Consider the following 19,060-nt stretch of genomic DNA (forward strand, 5'->3'; position numbering starts at 1 on the left):
GCAGTGAAAATAAGCACAGGTATGAGTGAGCATTCCTCATTTCTAGGCTAAATAGATGGGTCTTTAATCTTTTCTTACCAAACAGTGAGCAATTCAGAGTTAATCACAAGAAATCAAGAATTGCGTGGTATCTCCAGTCTTCACCCAAATCACCTCTTGAGTTCCTCAAAGACTGCTGTCTTCTTCCTGGGTAAAGATTATTTTTTATTTCTATGCTTCTGACTCTACTTCTCCTATAAACTCAAACACTGCTATATAGCCACAGCTAGAAATACCAGAATCATTTTGAACTTCAAATATTTCTTTTGTTCCATAGGTGCCTGGGTGTCTCTTACCAGCTCCCCAGCCTTGCCAGACTGTGCCATGAATGGATTATGCTTCTGACGAAATCCCTGACGGCGTTTTGTTGGGTCTCCACCGCAGGGTTCTTGTGTATTCTCAAGCACCCTCTCTGGGTTTCCCTTCCACTGCACCACAGGCTGATGAAGGGACACTTTCCAAACCACAGGGCTCTCCCTTTGTCAGTGTCCTACACTCTTTCATCGCCTGCATTAGCCTCTCATTTCAATCTCTATCCAATCTAATTTCAAATGTCCAGTTTTCTAAAATTCTGTAGATTTTTCTCCACTGCGTCTCTTCTAGCCTTACTTTTAATTTTTTAAAAATTCACATTACTCGTTATCTCCACACAAACTAGTCATGTCCTTTTTTCTTCTTTAGTCTCTACTTTGTCTGAATATTTGCTAATAGCCTTGATCTTAAGCACTCAAACTCATTACCAGACTAGGTACTCTTCACTTTTATTTGGTATTTAATTCTGTTTTTTATGTCAAAGGAAGAAATGTATGTAAAAGCCTTTTATAAACCAGAAAGCACTATACACTCATATAACTTATTGAGATTAACAAAAGACCACTGTGCCGCTTTTCATGCTTTCTGCTCCTTCTGAGCCAAAAGAACTTCTCCGTAGAGGAGGGAAATATTGAAGAAAAATAAAGCAATGGAGTTGTCTCTTAGCAACTGAGTTCGTGCCTTATAAATCTTGCCCACTTTGGATTACTGCTGCTCAAAATCACTTGCTTTCCTTACTGACTCAGTGCGAATAATGTTATTAAATTATAGGAAAACAAAGGGAAAAAATCTAACGAACGAGTCACTCCATTTATCGATTGTTCTCTCTCTTGCATAGCACTATTGATAGAGTTGGGTTGTCTCTTTCTCTTGATTCTAATCGCACAACTTTTATATATATATAAGTATATATATATATCTTTTTTGCAATTTAAATTATAAACTAAGTAGAAGCTAAATACCACCTTACACATTTCAAGGTTACCCGAGTCTTGAAATAATATGGATGTTACATAGGTAGTATATAACATATACTATAATAATAATCAAGTTGTGCATAGCTTAAAGAAAATCAGGTGTCCAAAAACTCAAGCCAAATTGGGGCATGATAATTTGTGTTATAAAATAATTCATTATAAGGATTCTTCAGGTAGTAGATCTTCATAGTATATTTCACTTAGCAAATAATTCCAAGTACCTTTTATGCTAGACAATGGAAGAGATGTGTGTGTGTGTGTGTGTGTGTGTGTCTGTGTAAATAGTCTTTGGCTTTCAGTATCAGAAGGTAGATAAGACTTGCACACAAATAAGGCGGTATAATGATAAATGCCTTGTGAGTGCTGAGCTGAGTGCTGTAGAAGTTCAGAGGAGGGAAAGGTCACTTCCAGCTGGGTGAGCTATTATGATTATATGGACAAGATGACATGTTAGAGAACAGAAGACCAACGGAGAGTTTGTCAAGTTTAGTAATTAAGGCAAGATTGAAGAGGCAGGTAAGACGTTGGCGCCTTTAGCTCTAGAACAAGGAGTTTAAACTTTAGTCAGGAAGCAATGGGGAGCCACTGACATTTTTTTTTTTTTTAATCAAAGTCTTGTCTCGGAAAATTTATCTAGCAGTAATGTGTAATTTCAGTTAAAAAAAAAAACTGGTTTGCTGATAGTCTTTTAAGCTCCTTTTGTATGAAACAAAGCTGCATTTATAAATAAGCCAATTATAGAATTGATTCATTTCTAGTCTTTTTAAAAGGTAGTCAAAAGCCTATTTTCAGATGCAATTAGATCCAGTAAGATAAGCTGCGTAGTTAAGATGTAAGCGTTCTATGAAGTGGGGTACAATACTACATTTCATATTTTCTAAAATCATTTTTAAGGATCTTTTGTGTCAGCTATTCCTAGTGTCTTTCTCCAGCTGCAACAATGCAGAAATCCTCCATTTTCTCTTTTTCCCCCCTGCTTCGATAGAATGAATGTCTATAATGAAAAGACCTTCTTATCGGTCGCCCTCTCAGATTTGTGCTTAATTTTGCCAAGTATTTGTATACCTCTGCAAAGGACTGCACTTGCCTGCCTTCTCCTTTAGTGGGAGAAACAGACAGTAGGAGCGCCGGCCTACCTCACAGGGTTGGTGTGAGGCCCTGCTGGTACAAAGATGAAGTGCTGTGTAAATACTCGGAAAATGCTGATAATTGATTAATTGAGAAATGGCCTTCAGACACTTTGCTAGTGGAAACCGCTCTAGATTGGAAATGCGATGTTTTTAATAATAAAGACCATATAATATGGCTGGCTATTGTCTTCCTTGTGTGGTGTGCCTCGGGGAATTTAGAGCGCAACGTGGGTCCCACCTGCTACTATTAGGGAAGTCACACTTCCTACATATTTACCTCACGGTGAAATCGTGTTTTTAAAACAGCACAACGAGTATGTTTTTGTGAGCCATATTACAAACCAGGAGGTTGGGAACATTCAGCCCGGCTTAGTTACTAATTCGCTGAACAAATCGGTGATCCTTTTTGTACCTTAGCTTTCTGACGAGACTGCCCAAAGCTGCCCCGCCAAAAGAAGCTAACTGCTGGGTCAGCAACACGCAAATGTAGGGGATTCAGGAACACTTGTAACCAAAAGCTATCATGTAAAAGAGCTTCAGAATAAGACGGCAGGACACCGAAGAGCAAGCACAATGTTTGCCCTGTCTTCTTCCCCCACTGAATTGACCAGTGGGTTCCCGCCTGAGGTCAGAGTTGCAGGGGAGAAGGGTGTGCATTGAGGAAGAATTCGTGGTTCCCACTCCGGAGATCCGGTCACATCTCAGGTCACTTCCAGCCTGAAGAACCTAGAAAAGATCATATTTGATTCTACTCTTGGTCTGTGGTGCTATTTGGACCTCTTAGCCATTTTCAGTGTCTCTCCTGAGAAGGCTCAGGCCTTTCAGCCTCCCTGACTGCTGTCATGTCTCTCTGAGCTTTTGGAAGGCCACAGTCTGGCTCTAGGGCTATACTGTTTCCCGCTGTCTCATCCTGATCCAGAGAGTGTGTGTCTTCAGGTGGAAAAAAATAAATTTTTTTGACTCTGGAATTTTATTCCCTGATGAATTCATAAGTAAAGATATAATAATAACGTGATGTAAGTTGTTTTTTTGAAAATGTATTTTGGGTTTCAGAGCAAGAATTTTCTCTCTCTACTTCTGACCTAAAACATGAAGAAAAGCTCGGGCTAGTCCTGAAAAAACATCAGTTCATGCCATTAATTGGAAGCATTTCTTTTATCTGAATTTGGGACTGAATCTGACTAGCTCCTCCCAAGGCTTAAAGGTTAGGAGCACAATTTTAGAAATGAGAAAGTTTGAAACAGTTTTCCCCTTTTTTGCTGTATCTTTCGAATGCCAGGCAGAGCTTGCCATGCTGAATCAAAGTGAAGCATGCCCAGTAAAAAATAATAGCCCGTGGCTTGGGAACTAGACCTTAGTTCGTTCAGAAACCAAAAGGATCCTGGCCCCGTTTTAGTGTATGGAAACTCTCCAAACCACCTTGGCTAGCCCCTGGTATTGTAGAACCAGGCTGCAGAACACGAGGGCTTGGTGCTCTCCGCACTGGTGGGAATCCATGGTGAATACTAGCGCACAGACTGTGTGGTCTAGGTCAGGCTGCAGCATCAGCACGAACAGTTGAAGGCCAAGTCCAGGAAAGCGAGGGAAACCACAAAGACTAAGCAGAGAGCAAGGGCTTGCTTGGGTAGCCACAGCGGCACATTTTAGACATTCAGAGATCATTGCTTCTTTCTTTCTCCTTGGCACATCTTCCCCACAGAAAGATTATGGGGGAATAAAAGGAGGAGGAAAGCCTTGACTCAAAAAGAAAAAAAAAAAAAAAGATTATATAAAGTGATCATCTGTATGGCCTGGGGCTTCCTAGTGTTTATTGGGTATGTACGCTTTCAATACATTTGGCCAATACTTTCCCCTTGATTCCTCATCGTTTAATGAGGCTGTATAATCCAAAAGAGTGTTAATGAGGCCCATTTACCTACTATGATTCCGTAAGAATCAGATAGGAAGGCTTGGGGAATACTTGTACTCCATTCTGTTTTTACAGTATTAACTCATTTTCTTCCATTAAAAGCCTATCGTATTTTCTTTTTAGGTAACAGTATGACTAAATACATTGAGAAGCTAGAAGAGATCAAAAAAAGTGAGTAACACTATTGATGGTTTGGGAAAATAGAGCACTGAAGTTCTAGAAGTTGGTTATTAACAACCTTAGCCCCATCCTACAGCTGACAGGCACGGAGATCTGTGGGAGGCGGGCGAGCCTGGCAGGTGCCGAGGAGGATGTGGGAAACACCATGTACCATCCCAGCCAGCTGCTGAGGTTGTTGCCTGAGGGCCGAGTTCTGCCCGACTGACATCCCACCGGAGATGTTAGTGTTGAAATGCAGAATGAGCTCTCTAGTTAGGCAGCGAGAGTCCGAGCTTCTGGTTTCATTGCACTGCAGTCTCCACGACCTTTTTCAAGGTCATGATCTTTCCTACCTTCTTCGTTCTCTCTATGCCCGAGATAGGAATAATATTATCTCTTCTTTCATAACCTCCTTTTGCATATAAATTAATCAGTTATTCATGAAAGACATTGAGAGGTAAGAGAGAGCGAGCTTAAAGTGGTGCTATGCCTTATGAATTCATTGCAGTCTGCTTTCCTTTAATTAAAAATCATATTTCATGCATGTCCTTTTTACAAACTACTCTGCTTCAAAGATAAGCTACTAGTCACCGAGTGTGTCACCCTTGCACAAAATCATAATTTTTCAACCTGTGTCCAAAATGGCTGGAAAGCGTACACACCAAGGCCAGAATTAAAGAAGTAGGAACATCTATTTCCTAAGATGGATTTGTTCATCTCCTCAGGAGAGGAACCCAGTGCCAGGGGAGTAGTTAGCTAATGGTAGTAAAGAGGCGCTCTGATGGTTCGTAGTTCAGAACTTCACTCTGGTAATACACATCCTTCAGGAAGAGAATATTACAAACCCAGAATAAACCAGAACTTCTGTTTTTATAACACAGGCCTTTGAATTTAAATGATAATGTTTCTGCTTCTTTTGAATTGCCGCGGTATTAAGAAACCCCAGCCAATAGTGTGGACTCAGGAACAGCTTTATGCTGACTCTTGATAGTTGCCGTGTTCAGCTATAAAGGTTAATGTTATAGACGTTTGTTTTTTCATGGGTAATGTCACACCATCCTTTTCTTCTTTGATCCTTTATATCAGATTTTGTACTTTTATTATATTTTACATTACATAAGTATATATTCGTTAAGTATATATTACCATTTTAAACTGTTTGAAAAAAATCTCATTTACTCACCCATGCTTCACTGTTGTTGTCCTTAGTTCATGCACAGCAGGTAAAATTCAGCTGGCTTGCTTCTGGTTGGGCTTGCAATCTCCTTTTGCCTCCTATCCATTCGTAGCTTAATGTAAGCTCAAATGTCCACACCAAGATTTGTCCCCTGAAAATGTCCCGTTCCACCCAGATTGCTGAACCCTGTTTAAAACATTTCTTAAAAGCACAATGTGGTTTCTCTAATATCTAAATTCTAAATGGAGCTGGTCTCCCCCCCCCTCCACCGTTCCCGCCCCCCCCCCCCCCCCCCCCCCGCCAATATCTCTAGAATAGAGTCCTTGAAAATGTTTGCTTCCCTCTTTAGAAGTTTTGGACTTCCTTTTAGGAAGACAGGAGGTTCCTCTCACCTTGTTTCACACACTTTGTGCTGATTCCCTGACTAGAATTATTTCAGATTCTGATTTGAGATATACACTTTGGAAGCTATTTCCTGTTTTCTGTTGTAGATGTTCTTTTGGGTCAAAAGGGAGGAGAATATTGCCTTGTTTCGTGACATCCTAGACCCATCACTTTTCGTGGGTTACCTTAGATGCCATGTCTTTCTGTGAAATCACAAACCTTGTTCTGTTACTTCCTTTGATTTGTCTTCCACTGTGAGCCCAACTTCCCTTTGCTAGTAACGCGTTTTAACAGTACCCTGAAAACGCAGAATTCCTTTGTAATCTGAATATTCTTTCTACTCTGTCTCGGGAAAATAGACACTGTGTCTATTGACTGCTCACAAAGCCTATTCTTGGCTTCTGGTGGTTAGATGACACTAGCTGGACCCAGTGTGAAGCATCCTAGATAGTCAGGTCTCTGTCCTTCCAGTAACTCGAGAGAGGCATTCTGAGACTCCAGACTTACCAGAGAAGCAGAACTTGATAACGTATCTGAAACTAGGATTTTTTTGTCTCCATCCCGGAGTTTGGGAGAAGCGACCGTAGCAGAAGCTCCATCCTTAAAGCTCTGTTCGCACTTGCAAGGACAGAACGACAGAGCTTTCCAAGTCAGCCTTTTTTTATAAGCTTTAAAACTTACTAGTAAAACATCTAGTTTGATCTTTTATCTCTGAGTAATAATGTCAGAAAGTCCTACCGATGGCTCTCCTTCTAAACAAGAACCAGGTATGTAGAGTTCAGGCTCAAATGTGCAGCGGGATGCCCAGCACCTGTGAGAGGATGCTAGAAATGCCAATCTGTAGAACATAGTAGAGCCTGTTTTTCGTTAGAGATCATTTCTACTTAGTCAAAGGGGATTTGAATGTGTACCTTTTGTACTGGGAATGTGAAGAAGTGGAGAAATATTTGAAACTATGCAGCTATACCAAAAGAATATCAATGGAGAAATGTCACAGTGCAAGCTACTTGAAAGCTGTTGACTCTTTTTATTGGCTGATTTATTGCCATTGTGATTTATATAAATGACTTTTGGTGGGCAGATTGGTGGCAATTGAGAGGAGACTGTGGTTATTCAGCTGTACTTTTGAAAGCTTCTGCCCAGCCTCTTGGGTCTGCATCCTGGCAGGTCTTAGAAGTTCCTTTGCATTTAGGTTTGTTACCTTGTTGTACCCAGAAGAAGCTATTCTGAGAATTTTCTAGAAGTAATGGTTAGTTATTAGCCAGATGGCTCTCTTTGAGACATGGAGAACAGAGAAGCTTGACTTCACTGTAACAGGAGTCTTGATAGAGTGACGCAAGTCTAGTTTTTAAAGTACTATTACTTCCTGACTCTGAGTCCTAAGGTGTTTGGTCAACCAAGCTAACGTTATCCTCCAAAGGATTCGTTCTGTGTTGGTTTTTGGAAAATTCGTGGAAATGATTAGGAACACCAGGTAAATACTTTTAAATACCTTTAATCCTTTCCTTTGTTGCTAGGATTCTCGGTTTCTGCGACTTCTATGCTGTGAAGGCCTTAGTAATTATCCTCCTAACCTTTAGTAATTCGGAAATAATGAGGAAGTACTTAAGGAATCATGGGCGCCAATATAAAAATGTAGAAGTGAAGGGAGGCGTAAGGGTGGGTGGGAGTTCGATGCTGAAAACTCAGAATTGGCAGTCATCTTCAGGAAATTTTAAGGAAGCTAACTTTTAGCATGTCTCTGTGGGACAGATACTAGGTCATGTGAGACTGGCTAAATTTTAAGACTGGTCAATGTGATATCAAGAACTGTTAATAACAAACAGGCGTAGGGGCGCCTGGGTGGCTCAGTCGTTAAGCGTCTGCCTTCGGCTCAGGTCATGATCCCAGGGTCCTGGGATCGAGTCCTATATCGTGTTCCGTGCTTGGCGGGAAGTCTGCTTCTCCCTCTCCCACTCTCCCTGCTTGGGTTCCCTCTCTCGCTGTCTCTCTCTCTCTGTTAAAAAATAAACAAAAAATCTTTAAAAAAAAAATAAAATAACAAACAGGCGTAGAAGTGCCCCCATTTGAGTTGTGTCTCAGGACTGTCGAGATAGCACTGAATAAATATTGATGTTTCAGAATGATTTTTTTGTAATTGTGGTAAAGAAAAAAAAACACATATAACATCACATTTACCATCTTCACCATTTTTAAACGTGACACTGCTGCACAACAGATCTCGGGAACTTTTTCATCTTGGAACACTGAGTAGGTGGATTTTTACTGAAGTGAAGTTGTGGAGAAACTGATAGAATAGATTATCAGGACCAGGCCTAACTTTATGCCCAGCATGGTACCCGGGGGGGCGGGGTGGGGGGAAGTGTCCTATGTCTCCAGCATAATTTGTAACCTCAGGAACAGAACCGGTCTCCCTTCAGGGCAGAGTTAGAATAATAGGGTGTGAATGTCCTACCACCTGTTTGACCTGGGGCAACTGAGCTTCTCTGGGTCTCTGTCCTCATTTGCAAAATGCAGACATTTATTCCCTGCTTTGTTCTGAAAAGGATTTAAAGTGGCTTACAAAAATGGTGGTCAAAAGAAAGACAGCAGAGTAAAAGGGAAAAAGGGTAAGCAGACAGAATAAATGCAAGGGGTAAAGTCACAAGACACAAAAGAATGGCTTGTAAATTCAACTTTAGGTTTCCTACCAGCCAAAGCAAGGGGTGGGGGGGGAAGGGGAATAAAGAGGTGATAAGAATGTGTGGCACACTTAATTTTGACCATACCATGAGGATTGTATATGAGATAATATATGGAAAAGCATATAAATCACTTGAAAATTATACCACATAACTTGACGACTAGAAAGAATGAGTACCTCTAAGAAAGAAAAATATACCTAGAAAATTATTTGTCCTATCCTGCTTTTCAGATTATAGATACAAAAAGGATGAGCTTTTCAAGAGACTAAAAGTTACAACTTTTGCCCAGCTGGTAAGTTGAACGATCCTCCATTGGAGCAAAGACTCTAATTTGTGCTGGTTTATGTGAGTATTTCTAAATTCCACGGCTAAGTAATGTTTGCAGAAGGGTTTCTTCTGATTCTTTACGTTTCACCTATGGGAAGATTGATGCGTGGTGTGTGTGCTCATTCAAGGGTAGTATGAACAGTCTTCTTTGATAAAGTAAAGTGTACATTCCACCTTTAACTCATCACACGGTTTAGGTTTTATTTTTTTCCTTTCATGCTTTAATATTTAGAATCTAGAATTCTGGTCTCTGGATTGTTTGGACATTTTTCTCCGTGAAACCAGGTGATTGCCATGGGCTATTTTGTTACTTTGGGAAAGTCACTTTCTTCTTTCATTTGAAAATTAGGGGCAAAGTGTCTCTCTGGCCCCCAAACATGAGTTCCATTGATGTACCTCAAGGTGGATCTTGGGTCTTAGGAGCTGAACTGTGAAAAGTGCTTTAAAAACTGTTTGTAGGTATACAGTGTTGTGATACATATACTCATAATTATATTTATTTCTTCATTGCATGCAGAATTGTTGATTCAATTCTGTCATTGTAAGTACTGCGTGTTGAGACTGAAATATATATGATTATTTATTCACGTTTCTTATCCTAAATTGTCCTTTTGGTCTTTTAAGTTTATTATGTGATGTTTTAAATGAATCTTTTTTTTTTTCTGGAACTATCATCTGCAGTATGATTACCATTCCCAAAATGAGGAGGCCTGAGATTTAGTCTCCAGTGGGGGACACTGACAGTTCCTTAAACCAAGAGATCTTTGATGTTTCCTCGTCTGTTACAAAAGACAGAACTGCCTCTGTTTAAAGACATACAGGCATCTATACATTTCATTCTTTCTTCTATCAGGTCATCCAAGTTGCTTCCCTATCTGATCAAACACTGGAAGTGACAGCTGAAGAGATTCAAAGGCTAGAAGGTAATGAGAATTGAGGATGTGGGGCAAATAAACGATTGACCACTTGACTGAAGGTACTCACCCTGTCCGCCTTTGCTGTTGTGTTCACAGGGAACTGGGACTTTGATGGATCTATTTGCAATTAGATTGTTACTCTCTGAGAAATGGTACCTGGTGCTTTAATTGTTAATTCTTATTTCTTTTGAAAAGCCATCTGGTTTTCTGGCTCTAACATTTGTAGTTTTAAATGTTTTTGATGTGTTTAATATACTGATTACTTTTTTTCCAACAAATATTTTTAGTGCCTTCTATATAGGCACAGGTCTCAGTATGAGGTGCTAGGAGACTACAAAGATGAGTAACGCCCAGCTCTGCTTGGCCACATGTGCACACACGTATGCGTGTTGGATGAGGAGAGTGAGAACAGAAGCACAAAATCACGAACGTGGCAGAAATTCATGATGGAGGACTAGGGAGAAGCCATCATTTGTTGAATATATATTGCTAAGTACTTCACTCAAGTTTTCTTATTTAATCTTATCAAAAGCTCTAGAAGGTACACTTTAGAGATGAGAAGCCCAAGCCTCAGAGGTTAAATTACTTGCTTAAGGTGAGACAGCCGGTAAGGAATGGGCCCGGGTTACAGATCTACGAGTGTCTGGTAACAACCAGTGCCTTTGCTGTGGGAGTCCTGAGGAAGGAAAGGCACTTTCCAGTTAGAAAACTGAGGTAGGCTTTCTGAGAGCTTTTGAACTGGGCCGGAAAGGAGGGCAGAATCTCACAGGTGCAAGTTAAGGGTGAAGTTCTTGCAACCTGAGCAAAGGCATGCGGAGAATGAGAAGCTCCAAGCGAGTTTGGGGAATGCGTCACCCCGCCTGGCAGCCGGCTGGGGGAGGCATGGGTGCTGGGTCGGAGATAGGGCCAGGAAGATAGGCTTCTAGCTCCAGGTTTCCTTTCTGAAATGCCGAGTCGAAAATAAAGCCCCTTAGTCGTACTGTCATGAAAAGAATACAGAGAGTTAAGGTCTTTATTTTATCCTGAGGTACTCAACCATCAATGTGTGGCTGTTTACTGAAGGGAAATGTGTTCTGTGAAGGTTGATGTAGGCCAGGACTTTGACTTCTGATTTCAAGACAAGTTTCTCAGGAAGTCCGAGCCCTGGTTTTGTGCAACTTAACTGTCATCTCCCTGGACTTGTTTTTGTTGGGGAGGATAAAGAGCACCTGACAAAGACAGGAATTTATCTTCGACAGATACCTCTCATGGCAGAGAAATAAGGGCTCTTTGTAACAGAGATAATTGAGTCTTCTCATAGAAGTACTCCCAATTTTAACCTGGTTATATAAGTACCTGGATTTGGTCCTTTAATTCATTGCAGTTGCAGCACCGGAACATATGGGCACATGCAATTTTCTCTTCTGAGATGAATTTGCACAGCAAAATAGGCTCTTATAAAGTAGGACACCATAATGTGTGAGTAATATTAGTGTTTTTCTAGTGCTCTACACAGAATAATAACTCACTCAGGAATGCCTGTAGAACAGATTGTATGCATATTGGCTATTTTTGAAGGAATAAAAAATCTCCTTTTGTAATGTTTACTGTTTTTTCCTGACTTAAAAGTGTATTTCTAGAAAATTAGAAAACTGCAAAAAATACATATAAGGAAAATTAAAATAATAATCCCTGCTAACATTTTGCTCTGTTTTCCCCCCTACCTAACTGCCCACCCAAATCCGTATTCTTTGTGTATACTTTTGAATTGTGCTGTTTCAGATTAACATTTTATCATGCATACTATCCTATGTCATTAAATGGACTTCAAAAGCTGAATTGTGAAGGTTGTGTTGTCATATAATGCCTGTCCTGTGGCTATACCATAATTTAATTATTCTCTTATTGGACATTACGGTTTTTCTAATTTTTCAATTTTATAAAACAATACTCTAATGTAAATACATAAACGTTTGTGTGCGTCTGATTATTCCCTGAAGATAAATTGCTGCAGATGGTTGAAGGGTGGAACCATTTTAAGATGCTCAATGCTGATTCCACATTATCTCCAGAATGGTTCTTCCTGTTTGCATTCCCAACAAATAAGTGAGAAGACCTGTTTCTCTTCATCCTAGGCAATGCTGAGTAATTATCATTTTTGCAAACGTTTGCCAATTTGATAGATCAAAGTGGTATCTAATAATTTTCCTTTGAATCTCTCTGATCATGAAATTGAGCTTTGTGTATCTGTCTGTTTATTGGTCATACCTATTTGTTCTGAGAACATTCCATGTCCTTCCCCAGTTTTTTTCCCTCATGGAACGTTCATCTTTTACTGATTTGTAAAAGCTCTGTGTATTAGGATATCTTTAAACATTGGAAACCAGTACAGCCTTGAAAATGAATGAGAAAAAGCTTTACTTAATGATTTGGAACAGTTTTCAAGCTGTATCATTAAGTAAAAATAAAACAACAAAACAAAAAACCAAAGTGTAGAGCAGTATGAGTGGCATTCTCCTGATATGTTAAAAGGGGAAGAAATAAAATAGATGCAAAAGTCTGTAGTTGTTTTATTTCTGGAAAAAGACATAAATCTGTGAAGGTAGTTCCCTTGGGAGAGGAGGCCTGAGGGCCTACGGGTCTGCAGTGGGAAGGGACTTCCTTTCTGTATTAATAGTTTTATCTTGTTTGCATTTTTACCTTGTGCACAGGATCTTTTTTCAATTAAAGCACTAGTTAATTAAAAAATGCTTTGTGAATTAAGTATATTAACCTTTCCTCATGCATCTAGGTCATAGATATTTTTCCTAATTTGTTACTCACCTTTTAACTTTCTTCATGTTGGTTTTTGACATACACAAGGTTTGCATTTTTACGAGATTTTATCTATTAGCCTTTCATGTTGTGTTTTCTTTTATTGCCTTAGGCTCATAAAATCCAAAATAAGATAAACTATTCACCTATATTTTCTTCTATTAGCTTGCTTGGTGGTTTTGTTTTTTGTTTGTTTGTTTTCCTACATCAATCTCTTTGTTAATATTTTGGTATATGATGTGAGGGGGTTTTCTAAATTCGATTTTTCTAGATAGTTGGCACAATATCCCACCACCATGTATTCACTCGTTCTCCCTTTACCCACTGGTTTGTGATGTTACCTTTAACATTTATGTTAGCTTTTTATATATATTCTGGGATTTGTTTCTGTGTTCTCATATACTGTTGTTCTGGTTTGTGGTTCAGCATTGTTTTGATCATTTTACCTTTGCAATATATGTTACTATTCGCTAAGGCATATTCTCTAAATTACCCATATGTATGTATGTGTGTCTGTGTGTGTGTATATAAATATACAATATGTATATACATATATAATATTTTATATATGTATATACATATATATATAAAAAATTTTTTCATTCTCATCTTTAAAATCCTTTTAAGCTTTCCAGAAATCCCATTGGGATTGGTTTAGGGCTAAAAATTAAGTTTGGAAAGGATTAACATCATTTCACTTTTAGTCACCCAGTCAGGAATGTGAAAGTACATCACTGTCTTCATTCGGGTTGTCTTTAATGTCTCTTAAGTAAAATTTTTATAAGACCTATAAAGGATGTAAGTTTTTACAGGCCCTTTACATGTCTTAATAGGCTTATTTTCGAGGAGAGCATATCTTATATTTGCAGTTGTTACTGTAAATGAGATGCTCGTCATATTCCTTTCTAATTGGCATATAAGAAAAGTAGTTTGTTAGTATTTCTTTTTTTAAGCTAAACACGTACTTATTTCCCTTATTCTCATAGGATTCTTCTGAAGTTTCTAGGTATTATATATCATATGCAAAATAAATGTTAGTATCCTCTTTAATAACTAAGCCTCTTATTTCTATTTCTTCTCTCATTGTACTAGTTAGAATAGCAAATTCCCAGACTTTTTGGTACAGTCTCCCTCCGCACTCTTAAATTGAGGACCTCAAAGAATTTTGGTTTATGTGCATTATACCTATTAATATTTAGGATATTAAAAATTTTAACTGAGAACTTAAAAATATTTATTTACTGTTTCATTTACAAATAGTGATACTGAACCCATTGCAAACATAAATAACATTTTTATGCAAAATAGCTGTATTTCCAAAACAAAAAGTTTACTGAGCATGGCATTGTTTTACTTTTTTTTTTTTTTTTAAGTCTCGATGTCTGATTTCATAGTAGACAGCTGATTCTCATGGCTTCTGCATTCAATCTGTTGCAATATGCTCTTTGGGTTGAAGTACATGAAGGAAATCTAGCCTCACACGGACCTGTAGTTGAAAAAGGGAGACTCTTTTAATAACCCTTCCAGATAATTGTGGATACATATCTTTGATACCATACTAAAACTTGACGACTGGTAGCTTCTTAAAGGTTAGTTGTAATGTGGAATCTGAAACCATATCAATGCATGTTTAGTACTCTGTTCCATTAAACCCACTGGTCTGTCTTGCACTTTGAATTAATCTTCTTACCCATGCATGATTTTATAACATCATTCAATGGTCATTTGGAAAAGATTGATTCATGGAGTTATGAAGATCTTCCAAACATTGACAAATTTCATTCATTACACAATATCCACAAAAAAATCATATTTATTAATCTCACCACCTATCTTAATCAGAAAAGTCATTAAGTACAGGGAGGCAGTCAAACTGATGGAGAACACGGTTTCCAAAATTCTGATTTTTGGTCAAAATTGAATCTTTACACCAATACCATCAGTTGTTTTCCTTGAAATGACAGTTCGCTTAGATCATTTTTGAGAAAATATCTGCCACATGCACAAGTCTAAGTAACTATAATTTTTCTGTCAGTTTTCCTTCCAAGTAAAAATGGTGTTCAGGGCAAAAGCAGCCCTAATCACACTAATACTTTGCCTTGAGACAACCATGCTATCTCGGGGTGGAGCCGACTTGCTATATGCGTACTCCCTATTTCATCACACAGAATATTCAAAAGGTGTGTACTTAAAGATGAGATTTAATAGAATTATGATTATGGCTCCATTGGGGACTTTTTTAAAACATGACTGCCATATTTATTTCTCGAGCACGTACATATTGGTGAAAAATATGAAGCTCACTAATAAAACTCGGTGCCTCTGCCCCACTGTTGCTCAGGTGCTCACAGGTTTAGCCCCCATTGCTTTGGCACCATTCGTGCAAATATGAACATAGTAGAAGAGACCTTGCGGGTCCCCCTGACAGGGTCTCGGGGACTCCTGGGGTCCTAGGTGGTAGAACTTCCAGGACAATTTAATAATTGTGATAGGATTTCCTTGTCTTGACCTAATTTCAGTGGGACTGCCGTGAATAAACTCGGAGGTCAACTTTACTTATTTATCCCTCTGCAAATCTTAGACAATGACTCTTCGACGACTTCAGAGCCCGACGGGGAAATCGGTGCCAGGACCAACGGGAAGGGGAGCCCCGGGGAACAGTCGCCAAGCCCCATGCAGTTCATAACGAGCGCGGGAGCCGGGGACTCCAGTCGCTCCACTCTGCAGAGGTACGCTCATCGGATCTATGTTTTCCCTGCATTTTACTTCATACTCCTTTGGATACCAGTTTCGGTGATTTAATCACCGGAGAAACAGACTGGCCGTAGTCAAGTCCCACATTTTCACCCCAGCCCTTCTAATTTTCTCTTGATATGAATGCCACCGCCTGACTCTTTTCACAGCATCTTAGTGAAGGTAAGAGTATATTGATAGGAGAGCATTAATTTTCACTCCTCAATTCCATCCTTCTCAGCCTTCCTGGATTCAGGTTTGCTATTAGGACTTAGCTTTACAACTACTATCTTTTGATTCCCACTCCTGCCCCCTCTTCTGTCTACTGCAGCTTATAATTACCCTGTCTGCAATCAGAAGACAAATAGAGTGCCAGTCGCCGTGCTCTGATATTAACGCAGGTGCAAAGGAGCACGAAAGCAGCCTTTGGAGTGAGTTCTCAAACTGCACGGGACTGGTCCTTCTTTCTGCGAAGACTATGATGCAACGCTTTCTCGCAGATATTAGGTGTTGATTATAAGATGGGGCTGATTTTTGGCGCACGACCATGCCTTCTACTGGCGAAACAGTTGTACCAGGGAAACTAGTTCTGCAAGGGAACGAATTGCTATCATCAGTACCACTGTTATTTTTTTTAAGATTTTATTTATTTATCTGAGAGAGAGAGAGCATGCGTGCCCACGCATGAGTGGGGGAGGGGCGGGAGAGAGGGAGAAGCAGGCTCCCCACTGAGCAGGGAGCCCGATGCGGGGCTCGATCCCAGGACCCTGAGATCATGACCTGAGCCAAAGGCAGATGCTTAAGCGACTGAGCCCCCCAGGCGCCCCCAGTACCGCTCTTGTTTTTTTATAACTACTTTACGCAAGAACTCTAAAATTGGAATTAGCGACACAGACCAATAAGACTTCCATTGAGGATGCAGTTTCATAGGAAATAGATTTTCTTCTTCTCCTGTGCACTCTGTGGCATCTAGTTACAGCATTTATCGGGTCTAAGTGCAGGATTGGATTTGCCGCGCTGGGAGAGGAGCCATCACGCCATACTCGTGTGTGGTCGGGCACACACGTCTTCAGAGTTGCCTGGGAAAGGCGTCCTCTTATTCCACTACAGATATTTCACTCCTTGCCATTTGTTCATAACAGCCACTCCTCTTAAGCCTTTGATTCATATTTTTTACCACATTTTGTCTGTAATCTTAATATGGTGACCAGTTTTATGAACTTAGAAACAGAACTGTCAATAGGAAGCTCATTCATTTAATCCTAGTGTTTCCTCTGTCTCATTATATGAATGCCACCAAATCTAAAAGCCTCTTCAACCTCAACACTGTCACCTATAAACCGGGAGTAAGTACAGATAACTATTGAAAACATTAAGATTCAAAATACGTATCGGCTAGGTCGCTGTGTAAGTAGATGAGATACATTAATCGATGTTGGTTTATGTTACATCTAATGTACATAGAAAGCCTTCATTTTTCCTGTCCTACCAACCCGATTCTTGCCCCTTTTGGTCTGCTTTCTTACACTCCTCACAATTCCCTTAGATGAACTGCTGGCCTCTTTCTTTCTCTGAACGCTGCCCTTGTTGCTGGAGGTGGCATGTGCCCTACGGTTTGTGCCCCCTCAGCCATGCTAATGACCTAACATGCATTCTCTGAAGGTGCGTATGGATGGACACGTGGGTCCCTTCCTCAGGGTCCAGCGTGACAGAATGGGAATCCACACGGTCGGGCATTCAGAGGCAGAACTGAGATACCATATCCATTTTCCTTTTTCTTTGAAGTGTCCTTTGAAAAGACACTGAGCCCTCCCTGGTTGTTCTGAAGAAACACATTTGACCTTGAAGCCCCTCACCCCTGACTAGTTTCCGCCGACCTACTTTTCACTTGCAGTGTCATCAGTGGTGTTGGGGAACTGGACCTAGACAAAGGGCTAGTGAAGAAAGCAGAGCCCAACACCAAAGACAAACCTTATCCTGACTGCCCCTTCCTGCTACTAGATGTGCGAGACAGAGATTCCTACCAGCAGTGCCACGTCATTGGAGGTAAGAGAGCGAAGGCGTTCTCGTGTCTCACTCCCAAGAACAGAGCCCGTCTGGAGTCTAGGCAGGCTTGAGCCCCATCCCAGGGTCAGCAGTTAAGGAAATTTTTTGTTAGCTGGATCCATCATGGGAATCTGGAAGTTGGCTCTGCCGTAATGCTCTGAGACAGGCTGGTGACATTCTCGGATGGCTCTGGGGCCCGGGGCTAAATGTCCGAAATGGTGACATGAAGCTTCCTGTTGTGTTCAGTGTCCTTTGCTCTGCTCTCAAAAAAGTATTTAGGTTTATGGCTCGTTGATTTTGCAAGTATGGTTCTTTGAGCTTTTAGACTTTAAACCAGCCAGGAATTTGGGGCCAAGTTGTACTGAGAGCTACAAACATCCTAAGCTTTTTCTTCTCTTTGCAGCTTATAGTTACCCAATTGCAACTCTGTCTAGAACGATGAACCCTTATTCAAATGACATTCTTGAATATGTATCCTTTGTTGCATTTTAAGGAGTTGGGTGGTTTGAGGACTGTAAGAGTCAAACTTATCATGAATCATGCTCCTAGGAAAAAAAGCTGGGTAAGGACCTTTGATATTAATTAGCTTACTTAGCATATTTTAGAATTTGGATTCTTAGCTGTTGCTGAGTATCCTGACCATCTTGGCAGATGCTTCCAAGCCATCCTGCAGTGGGCCAAAAAACATTAGGTTAAAGGCTGTGATCTGTTGAGAGTTAGTCCTAAGACCTTTTTTCCCCCCAGAAAACTTGCCCAAGTAAAACCTAAGAGTAAATTTTTTCCTTTCTGTTTTAAATTTTTTCTTCTTAAAATCTTACTTTCTTTTTTGGCTCATAAAAATTACACAAATAGAAAATAATTTAAGCACTGAAAAATATAAAAAAGATTGATAATCACACAATTGAACAACTCTGATTATGTTTTTTGCATATTTTGTTTCCAGTTGTCTTCTCTGTATTCTTTTCTAACAAAGTAGAAATCATACTGTAGATATAATTTAGTATTTTGATTTTTCCTCCGTACATAGTACAGTGTACTTCTCCATGCTAACACAAGCTCTTTGTAAACTCCATTTTTGATGCAGTACTTACCTCATCTTACTATATACTATACTATGATTTACTTTTTTTTTTTTTAAGATTTTATTTATTTATTTGAGACAGAGAGAGAGAATGAGAGAGAGAGCACATGAGAGGGGGGAGGGTCAGAGGGAGAAGCAGATCCCCTGCCGAGCAGGGAGCCCGATGCGGGACTCGATCCAGGGACTCCAGGATCATGACCTGAGCCGAAGGCAGTCGCTCAACCGACTGAGCCACCCAGGCACCCGACTATGATTTACTTTTTTAAAAACTCTTTCTCTCAAATGGGCCTTTAGGTGGGTCTCCTTTTTTTTACTATCATAAATAAGGCTGCAGTGGACACATAGGACAGAGAGGTTTTCTATGTCCTCACCTGTGAAATGGAGATTGTCAG

The 19,060-nt window shown here is 39.9% G+C and overlaps 1 protein-coding gene across 4 annotated transcripts in view; it reads left to right on the forward strand.

Annotated features, from left to right (window-relative positions):
• Positions 1-19,060, forward strand: part of CEP41 (centrosomal protein 41) — a 44,085-nt gene that overhangs the window by 21,859 nt on the left and 3,166 nt on the right. For 2 of the 4 annotated variants that reach the window (XM_045864263.3, XM_064574952.1), the window contains 6 exons: positions 4,491-4,538; positions 9,002-9,063; positions 9,952-10,021; positions 15,390-15,537; positions 17,436-17,587; positions 17,991-18,058. In XM_045864263.3, the coding sequence (XP_045720219.1) occupies positions 4,491-4,538; positions 9,002-9,063; positions 9,952-10,021; positions 15,390-15,537; positions 17,436-17,587; positions 17,991-18,058 (548 nt within the window). Of the gene's footprint in view, positions 1-3,554; positions 3,663-4,490; positions 4,539-9,001; positions 9,064-9,951; positions 10,022-15,389; positions 15,538-17,435; positions 17,588-17,990; positions 18,059-19,060 lie in introns of those variants that run through there. The other 2 variants (XM_064574951.1, XM_064574953.1) reach the window with 2 other exon arrangements.

The sequence above is a fragment of the Mirounga angustirostris genome, unplaced genomic scaffold, assembly GCF_029215605.1.
Source record: "Mirounga angustirostris isolate CCGP_5_RB_7025 unplaced genomic scaffold, mMirAng1.0.hap1 SCAF_12, whole genome shotgun sequence".
Classification (NCBI taxonomy): Eukaryota; Metazoa; Chordata; class Mammalia; order Carnivora; family Phocidae; genus Mirounga; species Mirounga angustirostris.